This window comes from Sebastes fasciatus, chromosome 4 (assembly GCF_043250625.1).
Source record: "Sebastes fasciatus isolate fSebFas1 chromosome 4, fSebFas1.pri, whole genome shotgun sequence".
Classification (NCBI taxonomy): Eukaryota; Metazoa; Chordata; class Actinopteri; order Perciformes; family Sebastidae; genus Sebastes; species Sebastes fasciatus.
The window spans coordinates 17,643,888-17,656,743 of NC_133798.1; the positions used below are offsets into that span (position 1 = coordinate 17,643,888).

General features: G+C 40.9%; 1 protein-coding gene across 14 annotated transcripts in view; it reads right to left on the reverse strand.

Moving 5' to 3' along the window:
- Positions 1-6,183: 6,183 nt before the first annotated feature.
- LOC141765970 (neuronal cell adhesion molecule-like) overlaps positions 6,184-12,856 on the reverse strand; it is a 97,527-nt gene continuing 90,854 nt past the window's right edge. For all 14 annotated transcript variants that reach the window (XM_074632354.1, XM_074632346.1, XM_074632344.1 and 11 more), the window contains 2 exons: positions 12,464-12,542; positions 6,184-8,276 (listed from right to left, as the gene is read on the reverse strand). In XM_074632354.1, the coding sequence (XP_074488455.1) occupies positions 8,030-8,276; positions 12,464-12,542 (326 nt within the window). In that variant the 3' untranslated portion in view covers positions 6,184-8,029. The remainder of the gene's footprint in view (positions 8,277-12,463; positions 12,543-12,856) is intronic.

The following is a 12,856-nucleotide window of genomic DNA, read 5'->3' on the forward strand; positions in this document are numbered from 1 at the left end:
GGGATTGGATGGCCCTGAGAAGTGCCCCCCTCACCCCATACTCCCGCAGCACCCCCCACAGTATCTCCCGGGGGACCCGGTCATATGCCTTCTCCAAGTCCACAAAACACATGTAGACTGGATGGGCATACTCCCAGGCCCCCTCCAGGATCCTTGCGAGAGTGAAAAGCTGGTCCGTTGTTCCACGGCCAGGACGGAATCCGCATTGTTCCTCTTCGATCTGAGGTTCGACTATCGGCCGAACCCTCCTTTCCAGCACCTTGGAGTAGACTTTACCAGGGAGGCTGAGCAGTGTGATACCCCTGTAATTGGCACACACTCTCTGGTCCCCCTTTTTGAAAAGGGGAACCACCACCCCGGTCTGCCACTCCTTAGGCACTGTCACCGACTTCCACGCGGTGCTTTGAGCACCACAAACTAAATTCCAATCCGTTGTTTTGTAGCAGGCAGCAACAGTTTCAGAGAAAGAAATCTCACAACATGAGCAGATAACTCTATTTGCATGACTAGACACCACCAGGGCTGGATGAGAAATGAGTGAGACTGCACCCTGTTTTTCATCAGGCAGATATCAAAAGGGCACCTCTACTAATTACAAAGCCTCGCCCGAGTGTCAGTCCAAACATGAGACCATCTCAATCCCCCGGGATTAGATTTAAATCTTGGATGTAAACACCACACAGCAAATAATAATCTGCCGTGGCGGCGGCCCATAAATAATGCAGGAATCTTTGAGAGAGAGTAGGGTAGAATTAATTGAAGGACTTAGCCCCCTTGGATGCATTTTTGAGGAAACATATCAAAGAAGTTCTTTCAAATGTGATCAGAAACTGACTTTACACGAAGGTTATAGCTCGATATCAAGTTGCTACTTTGTCCACCTAAGGCTGTTGTTGTTATTATTCAGACTTTTCATCATTGTTTCCTTTGAGATGGGATCTGCTGTTAATACACAAGAAAAAAAAACATTATCTCCAGCCCAGGGGGATGTATTAGAAAATATATGTCACTCCACAGAAAATAGCCAAGCCAGAGGGATTCAGTAACACCGAGGAAATTCATGACATCCAAATAGAGCGGCATAATACGGGGCCCGAAAGGATATTATTTTGTGCGCGGGTTATCCAAGATCTAGGCGTATTCAAGCCTCAAACAAACACTTTTGTTCCTCTTACAACATGGCAGTGCAAATAGAGACGGATCCTGCTGGTGAATAACACTGTTACAAGGCCGGTCTCTGGGGTGGATAAGAGGAACAGCAAACACCCTGCTGTCTGGAGGAAAGAATAGGTGGCTGTCATCTATCTGCCTGGCAGAGGAGGAGGAGGAGGAGGAGGAGGAGGAGGAGGAGGAGGAGGAGGAGAAGGAGGAGGAGGAGGAGGAGGAGGAGGAGGAGGAGGGAGGGTAAATATGATTTAGCCCCAATGATCTCCACAGGGGGCTGATGCAAAGGTAACCCCCCACCCACACAGTCCAAATACACATGGGACATGGAGGGGGGTGCGTGGGGAATAGGAATCAGGGCCAGGAAAGAGTTATAATCCTGGTGCTATCATGATAAAAAAGAGGGGGAGGGGGTTTGATACATCAAATCGATAGAACAAAGCACTCTCACTTTATGTAGCATCCATCCAACAGGATTGCAATGCCACCATAGCAGTCCCCCCTCAGGGAAAACAGCCTCCTTGAGTTGAGGTGAAGAAATGATACCGTTTCACTGGAAAAAGGTGATTTTCCCTCCAACAATCGGGGTTTTCAATTTCAGGCCAACCAAACCTACCATTCAGGCTCCAAACAGCTTGGTCCTGACAGATGTGTGTGCGTAAGTGTGTGTGTGTGTGTGTGTGTGTGTTGGCAAACCGTTCGTCAGCCATATGGAAATGTCACAGAGTAATCATAAACAATTATCCTCCCCGGCTCTCGGAGCATCAGGAAAGGGCAAATCTACATAAAGACACAAAAGGCTCTGCCACTTACATCTAAGGAACAGACGGCCTGGAGCTCAGCACATACTTGAAAAATATCAGAAACTAAACTATATGACGTTTTTTCTTCTAATACCTGCCTTTGATATTCTACACGATGTCGTACGGGAAGCTTGGAAAAGATCACATCCTTCACTTGAGCATCTGGGATGCAAATGATGAAGCTACCCAGGTTGTTTGGAAGCAGAACATGACAACGAGACCATGTAATGATCTTATCCCCCATTGAAAGCAGACTGGTGGAAGACATGAAACCAGCTATAGATCAATTCAAACCAGACTTTTCCGCCCAGCTGTAAATCACGGAGCTGGACACAGAGGAGGATGGGTAATGGATGCTATGGCAGACGCACAGCCGACACAGAATGAATCCACTGAGGATTGGATGAGGAATAAGAGGATGGAGGGAGGGAAGGAGGGAGGGGTCGCGGTGGAGCGGCAGGAAAGGGGGGGGTGGGTGGAGTTCAGAAGGGTAATGGGGCAGCTGCTTGTTTGGTCGCAATGATCACCAATCGACAGACAAATAATGTGATTCTGTTGCCATGAAAATAAATAGCTAATCCTCTTACAGGAAGCCTTTGTAATTGAGGACTAGGGATGTCAACAGAGGGCCAAATTCTCTATACAGTGATGTGAATACAATATGTTATAGCGTGACCCAATTGTGGCTTCTACATAAGATATTTACATTGTTGTGCCTTTGAAAATTTTTACCAGTTAAAATGGTTCGGGGCCGGGCATTTTGAAGAGAAAGAAGAAGTTGGAAGAAGAGGAGGAAGATTACAAAAGGAAGAGAAGAAAGACAAATGGAGGACGTTCCACCGTCATTAAACCTTTAGGGACTTAGCATGTTCATTTAGCTTCAATCGGGTCTTTTAACTCACAACTTCAGACACCAAGGGCAAGTCACTATCTTGGTGAGCTTACTGCCCAGGGGGAAAAAATCCTACTTCAAACTCTGACTTGAGGGGTTGCGTGTAAAGGAGGATTTCAAACAAGTGTCAAAAATTCAGTTTTTCGAGACCAAATTGTGAATTGTGAATTGAGAATTTGCGTATGTAATTTATTTTGACAAAGATTGATTGCTCCGTACGTGACAAACTGATGTGTAAAAATGCTTGATTTCCATTGACTGCAATGTTTCTCATGAGGATAGAATTCAAAATACTGTAAAAAAATTCTGAAATTTACCACCCTACATTTACCATGACCTCAAAATGTTGTCATTTATTTCCATGAACATTGGAGCTTTATTTAGGGAGAATTCGCAGTAGCTGTGTACAGTACTGTTAACACTAAAATGTTTTGTGGGCTCAATTTTCGATAATTCAAAGATCTGGCTGGATGGTTTGTGGAGGACAGTCTGAAGATGCAGTGGAGCAAACTTGGTGTAAATTGAGCAAAAAATGTGGGAGGAGGTTTAATTAGTTTTACAGTTTTTGAGAAAAACGGAGTGATGGACTTCATAATTCCTGCCAGGTTGAAGCATCTGAACATTTCTGCTCATGGGGGCCTACATTTTGGTGGTAGTTACAAAGTTGTAGCACATATGTCTGATTTGTTATGAATTTTCAAAGTTTTAAAATGTAAACGTTTGCTGTAGGGCAAAAAGCCAGTTGAGGAAGTTTAGCAAAGGACTGGACCTATGCGCAAAGCTTGGTTTAATGGCATGCATCACTCCTCTTCATCCCCTATGGGACATAAGGCTTCAATGAGCTCTCTCCAGCATGTTGGGCCTCTCCCCATGACAGGTTCATCTTGTCCAGCTCCTGTATCACAGTTCTGCGCCAGGTGGATTTGGGCCTCCCGGGTTTTCTTTTGCCTGGTGGTGTCCATCTTAAGGCGACTCTCAGGATCCGGTCCTGCTCCATTCTCAGAACATGGCCTAGCCATCTCAGACGTCTGTGTGTAATTTCCATGCAGCCATCGGTGTAATTGCCTCATATCACTAGGTGGCAGTAAAGTCAAGAGGGAAAATCTGTCAAACAAATACAAATATATGAATCATCCTCCAGTAGCTGAAGGTCATCCAGGTCTGGGAGATTATTGCTGCTGCTGCTGAGAGAGTCACAGTCATCTGCTTTGGATGAAATATTGTGGACATTCTTCCAACCAGCTGCAGCGCACACTGATGCACTCATCCTTCATAAAAACTATCTTTGGAAAAGAAAAACAGTTCATTAATATGTGGAGCAGCAATCCACTCTCAATCGCTGCTGTTATTAACTGCAAACAATCCTGTGAAATAATCCCCAAACAACCTTACCTGGGAGAACGAATTAGTGCACCTGAAGGAACAGAAGGCAAAAAGTCCTTGCCAGAGGGAGAGAAAGTATTTCCAAGACACTCTACCAGACTTCCCTGCTTCCTGACACCATTGCTGTGTGATAATGCACCAGATGGCGAGCTGCTCTCTCGCTATTACCCTGACAATATGACTGTAATGGAAGTGGAAGTGCCACAAGTGAGCGCCAAAAAAGATGGAGGCCAACTGTCGTGTTCCATAAGGCCTCTCTATAGCTGCTTCACACTGAGGAGACTGAGGCAGGTGTGTAGGCACCCATATTTACACAGCCCTCAGTTTCTGCTCACTATACAGCGTAGTGTTACTGTTCAGTGTATAGTTGAGGATGGTATACATGGTTGTGTGTGCATTTGTATATTAGTCTTTACTATGACTCCTGCGATGAAGATTTGGAGGGCTGAAGTCTAGTGGTTTTTGGCATCATTTCCCTCTTAATATATCCCAGGCATGTGCAGCAGGAGATTGGTCCAATGCCAACACACCCACACATACTGTAGTGGAAAGTACTTTAGAGAGTCATTTACTCAAGTACTACTGAACGTAAGTACAATTTTGTAGCACACTACTACTAGAATATCCATTTTATTCCACTATATACTTTTATTCCACTACAGTTCAGAGGGAAATACTGTCGTTTTTGCTCCTGTATATTTATTTGACAGGTGAAGTTACTAGGTATACTTTCCAGGTTATAAGGATAGTTCAGGTGTTTTGAAGTGGGGGTGTATGAGGTACTTATTCATAGTCAGTGTATTACCTACAGTAGATGGCGGTCGGCACGCCCGCAGTTTGGAGAAACAGACAGGAGTTACCGCACGCAATCAAAGCAATGTACTGCTGTGGACGGGGCCGGCAGCAAAACGTATTTTAGACACCTAAAAGAAAGGCCCACCTAAAAAAATTAATATCAGTTTAAGTGTACACTATATTTAGAATATTTTCACCGCTTTACCTTGCTGTGAGACAGCTATACAGTCTATGTTTCCAGTGAAAAATACAGTAATTTTATCTCGATTGGTTAGTTCGTTTGTGCTATTGTATGACAATTGTGTGATCAAAGTCACAGAATTACACAAACAAACTAACCGATCGAGGCAGCGGTAGATCAGCAACTCCTGTGTTCTACAAAATTACAGTTTTTTTTCAATGGAGTCTGGTGGCTTTGGCATGAGCATAGATGAATACAATGACTTCAGTTCCCAGTCGGAAAGGGCTGTCTGACGGCAAGGTAAAGCAGTGAAAATATTCGTATTATATATTATATATTATTTAGTTTTTTTTGCCAGCCCTGTCCACAGCAGTAAATTACTTTGGTTCAGTGCGGTAACTCCCATCTGTTTCTCCAAACCGTTATGTAGTGTTGGTAATACACTAACTATGGATAAGTACCTCATACAACTCAACTTCAAAACACCCAAACTATCCCTTTAAGATTTAACATTAAAAAACACTGGTTCCCAACCAAAGAAGCATTGTCTAGTTGGGGCTCCTTGTCATGTTTAAGATGTTTATGAGATTTTAGCAGCCCCACTAAAGAGAGATTTCCCCTCTAAACTTATCTGATGGTTTCATTTCAATAATTGTTTGAGACCCAAAGAAGTAAAACTCCATTCACTGAACTACACACTAACTGTATATAAAGTAGTTCAAACTAACTCCACCTCAACCAGCTACAAGCATCATTGACAAAAATGTAATATATAATATGTCAAGAATGTGTACTTTACATACAGTATATATATAAAGTATATGGTTACATAATGTAGCACTAAGCATGCATGGAGTGAATAACAGGGCTTTTATGACTCATTGAATCCCACGCGATTCAGAGCATCAGTCATCTCTTTGAAAGAGGGCAACGACATTTTGAGTAAAGAGTCTGAAAACTGAAAATAAAGCAGATCATTATTTATTCATTCATTATATTTCCAGTAGCTTGAATTTCATACTTGCACTAAAAGGAGAAACTTAAATATAGAGACAAAGAAAGTATCTGTTAGTACAAATCTGTTTCTTAAATACAAAACCATTTGCAATACGGTCAGAAAAAGAGCATCGTTTTGGCAGTATACTGGGACTGCGTTCCAATACAAATCAGAATAATATCATTCTGTGCATCAATTAATATTGTCGCTATATTCTACATGTTGTACAATACCAAAGTCATATAACTCGCTGACAAGCAAATCAGAAAAAAAACAATCAAAATTCAAATTTATATGCAATTTTCTGTCCAGTTAGTTACAATACAATGTACACTGTGCACAGCAAGGGAAAAAAAGAATATATACTGTATATTCTCTACAAGTACTCTATATTTAATACAGTCCTATCAACAAGTTAAACCATATCATGCACAACATTGCCTCTTAGGCTGCCTTATAAGCTGCTTGTCCCTGTACAGTCAATTAAGGTATTTACAAATTCAACAAATATTCTACAAAAAAAAAAAAAACTTGATGCAAGTTAAGAGAAAAGAAATCTTGATCCCACCAAAAGGTCCTCAAGTGTAGTTAGTACAAGTGAACATTTTTGTTTTGCCTAATAGGAGTTGAATAATGTATTGTATTCGCACACACACACACACACTCAGATATCCATACATTCATACACTGCAGAAATACAATCAGGTTCTGTACATAATGAAAATGCACCAGACATGGTTTTAATGATGCTTCAGTCTGATCCAATACTTAGCTTCTTGGAGGAATCAAAGCCAGTCCTGTGTCTCAAGGCATTGGGATGTCTTTTTAAAAAAAAAAGATTACAAGAGTATATGAATTATTCCTCCCTCCGCAGAGTCCTCTTCTCAAGCTTATCTGATCCATCCTTGGATGTGACTTGTGCAGTCCTACTACTGTCTCTGTTCCAGTCACTGAACTCTGCAAAGAGACTTCACAATTGAATCGTTGTTTTTGAAGAAAAGGCACTACCTGCTGAAGGAGCACTGCAGGGACCGAGACGAGCTCCCCCTGCATCCTCAGCGGTTCCCCACCGGCCCTCAGATCAAGCTCAACGAGAAGAGATTACATGCAGGGCAAAGGTCACGAGGTCATATGACAACAGGGCCATGCAGCATTTCAGCCTCCTCCTTCACAGGTGCATCATTCGACAGAGTGGTGACAGATGAGGATGTATCAATGCAGCGATCTCAAGCATGCTGTGTGCACTGCTGCTCCCAATATTCACTTTATATATATATTTATATATATATATATATATACTGTATATACACACTGTACATGATCTGCCTTGTGCACTGATGGAATTACATGATTAAATACAGATTCCTGTACAAGCTTCTGTGTTTGGATAAAAATACACGGAGTGAGTAATAGTTATTTTACTGTAGACACTGATTACTATTTGAACATAGTAGATAATATAATAACAAAAACAAATATAGTCAGACGAGCACTGCATAGTCCATAAGAGATTCCTGGTAAGAACTTGTTAATATCAAAGTGTTAATTTAAATATGGATTTAGGTCATATCAGGCGTTTCATGCATGTATTGTTAAAATCAAATGTCTGGTTGAGCTACTTCATTCCTTAAATGATGCTTAATGAGTCTCCATAAAGATTTTCCAAGTGAAAACATAAATGTCTTTGAGTTGTGTGTTTTTTCATGTGTGGCACTGGGGGGGATGGAGATGTGATCATAAAGCCATGCGGTGTTGGGACATGTGTTGGGACATGTGGGGTCTGAGTAGTCAATGCAGCGCCTCGTACCGGTCTGTCACACAAATGAGTTCAAGGAGTTCATGGCGTTAATAGGAGACGGGGCCTCGGAGCTCTCGTGGCCCTCAGCAGTCTCCCTGCTGGCGCTCTTCCCACTATACTGGCCGATAAACGAGCCGTCCTCGTTGAACTGTCCGTCTCCTCCTTCCCCGTAGTCAACTAAACTGTCGTCACTGTCGTCTCTCTTAACCGTCCCATTAGACGGCGTGCGGCTCCCTTTTAACGGTTTATGGTCCTCATTGTCACTGAAGGAGAAAATAACATGCAGGTGTTACAGGTGAGATGATGTGACAGATGCAACAAGGAGATTAGTGCATTTTTTTTTTTTAGATGGAGCTTTGAACTGCTGATAGCTACTTTTACCAAAACCCACTGTATGTTTTATGGAAGACTACAACAGTCACGTAAATAGCAATAAAGCATTTCATTGATTAATAACTAGTTGTACAATAAAAATAGGCATTAATACATTTGTTTACAACGCCAATCAAGCCATTATCTATTTATGAATTCATTCATGTCATTTTTAAATGATGTACTTATTGATTGTTTTATGGTGTTTTTGTAAATCTATTTTTTAATTTTAAAAATGTATTGATGGATTAACATTTCATTTCAATTCTTTTTATAATTATTCTTTGAATTTCACAATAAAATGTCAAATAATGATTTACTTTGTAATTTAGTCCATTTATTCATAGATTAATAAATCGACAATTTTATTAATGCCTGTTTTTATTGTACAATTACTTATTAATATTTTAAATGCTTTATTACTATTTCCGTGACTCTTGTGGTCCTCCATAATGTTTGGTCGGTAATGGTAAAAGTTTTTTCCAGATTGAATTTCTTTAAGTTTTCACTTTTTTAATGTGTAAACTCAGCTCATCAATATGCAACAGTGAACCACTGCACAAGAAGCAAATTTGAATTTGGCTTACTCCACGTCTAAAAAATAGCAGCAATGAATGATTAGTTGGTTTCCATCAGGCACCAGGGGAATAAAAGCTCAAGCAATCATATCCTGTTCAAATTCCCCCTGAAACCAAATATGAAGTGGAGTAAATGTACTGTTTGACAAAAGCATTTCCCCCCCGAGACAGAGGTTGTGATGAAGAACAGAAAAATCCAAGGCGATGATGTGAATAAAACTTGGAAAGCAAGGTTTCAGCCAAACATCCCCCGAAGCAAGCATGATAATAATCACAGATTGGCAAAATGCATGGAAAATCTGCAAAGAAAGTTTTCTTTGGATATCAGATAACATTCCACATTGAACATGAGATAAGATCACAAAGCCATCATAATGCTGAGATGTTTTTAAATTTAGAAGAGATATTAATCAGTACGCCAAAAGCATTTTCAGGGATAAAACTAACACAGTAAAGACTTAAAAGACTTGTCTATGCAAAGTACATGATGAAGGCTTTATGACCAAATATTAAACTTGATGATAGCCGTGAAAGAACCTGGGATGCTTATACAGCGAGCATTTTTCTCCACAGTGACTCGACTGCCCCCCCGACCCTCCTCACATGCCAGATTTACACAACAATGACCCTCAACCCCCCCACCGACACCACCACCCTTACCTTTCCTGAGACCTACACCCTGCGATCAGATGAGGAGATCCAGCTGAGATCCCACACAACACAACAGTCACTCTATATGCACTTTAACAGGCACATTGTGCCACATACATAGTCTGAACTTTCAAACAACAAGAGCTCAGTTGAGTGAAGTTATGCCTTTATTGACATACTGTACGGTTCCAGCTGAGCTTAATGAAACAGCATGGATAGAAAGTATACTCTCACAAAGGCACTATAATATTTATACACTTTGCCTCGTGATTTATTGTCTTCTGTGTGTTCTTTGAGTTTCCATTGGAGAGATTCACCTGCAGTGTAAATACTGTAGGTCTCTCTACGTGAGTTTTAAAGGATGGTGATATTCTACATTTTTCTTGTTGTCAGCAGATCCCATGAGAAGACCAAAACCAACAATGAATTAGTAGTACTAACAAGTATTGACTGTTCGTCCAAAGCCACACATATCAGCCCGTTCTCATTCCCAGAGCATAAATTACCGACGCTTCGTCACGCCCGTTGGCATGTGATACCAACGCACAAGGCACCCTTTAGCAGCTGTATGAAACGTACCGGGCTTTCAATTAACAACAATGTAAACCCATCCGTGATCACAGTAAACGCTCAGAGAAAGTGACATATTTTAAAGAGCGAAAAGACACACTAAGGGCAGATGGGAGAAGGTAGTTGAATGGGTCCAACAAACACAAGGCTTTCAACCAGGAGACCGCTGTTTGTGTCCCATGTGCCAAGTTTCACTTTCATGTTACAATCAGCTGTTCGTTCGTGTCCCGTGTTCACAAGTCTCATTTTCACTTTACAAACATATTCATTTTAAACACAACTATGTTGTTTTTTCCTAAACCTAACGAAGTGGTTTTATTGCCTAAACCTAAGCAAGTGTTTTTGTTTAAAGGAGCAGTGTGTGTGTGTTTGGCGGCATCTAGCGGTGAGGTTGCATTGTTGATTGCAACCAACTGAAGCCTCTCCCGAGTGACGAGCTAGAGTGTGTGTGAAGCACGAGAGAGAGAGAGAGCGGCGGCGATGGCAGCGAGTAACGACTCCGGCCCAAGCAGGAAAAGTTAACAGTGTTTGGTTTGTTCATTCTGGGCTACTGTAGAAACATGGCAGACTCTGTGAAGAGGACCCGCTCCCTGTGTAGATATAAACGGCTCATTCTAAGGTAACAAAAACACAAAGATTCTTATTTTCAGGTGATTATACCCTAATGAAAATATATTTATTAATATCATATTCCATTCCTGCCAATAGATCCCCCCAATTGTTACACACTGGTCCTTTAATTCACAACGTTAAGCACACGTTTACTGACAAAGTTGGAATGAGAACGTGTTGCACATATTCCTCTGTGCCATAGTGCTCCGTTATTGTCCAAAAACTATTAAAAATGATCCACATCTTTGCACTGGGCGACATGTTCCTTTGAGTTATCAGTATTTAAGTCTGAATCTAAAAATAGGCCCCAATAAATAGACTATTTATTTCTGTTTCAATAAGTTTTGCTAAAAAAAAGTAACAGCTCTTTTAGGAAACAGTTTGGCCATAAAAAAAAAAGAAAATATATATTTGTGACTTTAAAAAAAAAAAAAGATTTAAGTCTCTAGTAGGAATTATGGGCTTGAGGCAGAGCCACAAACAAGCTGGAGATGTTGGACAGTGTTGTGAGACAGACTAACACATTGTTGGTTTTTGCTTTAAAGAATTTGTTGACAATAATAAAAAGTAGAATATCACCAGCCTTATCCTTTAAGAATTATTATTATTAGAGAATGGCTACTGGCCTAATAGAAACAGCATTAACCAGCTCTTCAGTGATGATTGCTTCCCTCAGACATGCTGATAATTTCATATAAGCTCCGTATGCATCTATATACTGTATATCTATATATGAACAATAATTCCATTCAACACATTATTGCCTAGAGCTAATTTTCATATATCAGATCTTCACACCATGCATGTCATGTCACATATTATATATATATATATATCGATATGTAGTTATCACAGCATAAAAATCCATAGAACAGATTTATGTTTACATAATACAAAAAGGAATATAAAATATAAAAGCAAGACCATCTTATAAATCGACTTGTAAAAAACAATTCAAAAAATGCTAGCTATACAGAAGTAAAGTGCTTCATTTTTCTTAATTCTGCGTGCGATCTGGAGAAGCAGCCTAGAATGAGGATGCCAACAAGCATATCTGGAGAACTGATGTAAGTTTCGGTGATTTTCACTCCTATCAGGGTTGTGTATGTAAGTAGCAATACACTAGGCAAAGTGTTAATACTATATGTACTGTACACTTGATGGATATGAGTAGCTTATTAGTTGGAATGGGATTCGATGCTTGGGGTCAGTTTGTTGCAATGATTCTAGCTTATATATATTTTTTCCTGACAGTTAAGATTTAAAACACCCAAACCCCCCTAAATCCCTTGAACCTGAAGAATCCTGCTTCTCAAATGACACCACAATGTCATCATATATCAAGCACACACACAATAGAGTCCGACACAAGTAGCATCCAGGACGTCCCAGAACCCAGAAAGAAAATGATCTTGTGCTTCACGGTGGGAGAAGTTCAGACGAGGGGCACTTCTTCTTCTTCTTGTTGTTGTTGTTGTTTTGTATTTGTGTTATTGGTGATCCTGGGTCAGTTATTGGTCAGCTGTAAGGGTTGATTAGAGGGAGGGAGAGCAGAGCTCCAGCCCAGCCAGAGAGAGCAGATCTGGGCAGGAAGCAGGGACGGGAGCAGGGGTTGATGGGTAAAATGGGGCTCTGGGGGCTCCAGAGGCCGGAGCACTTTCTCTCACCTGTATTCCCCAAAAGTACAGTCATCGTCTTTCATGGGCTGGAACTCCGGGTCTGTGTGTGCGTCCTCCTTTTCTTTGACTATAGTGAGAGAGGAGGAAGCAATTAAGACAAACCAGCTTATCCCTTTAATGTTCTGCTCGACTGTTTGGTAGAGCACATTTTGAGTCCCTATTATTGAAAAACAGGTTGAGCTGTTGAACTCAGCCTGGTTGAGCCATCTCGACCACTTGCTTTAGGTATGCTATGCTAAAAAAAAAAATCCTTTTCAATCTGCCTCCTTACAGAAGGTTAGCAACAAGAAAGTTACTCCAGACATGAGGACTCGGTTTAGTCTTCTTTTCAAAGGTAGGCATATTCTTTCGACATATCATAGTTTCAGAGGCTTTATTGAC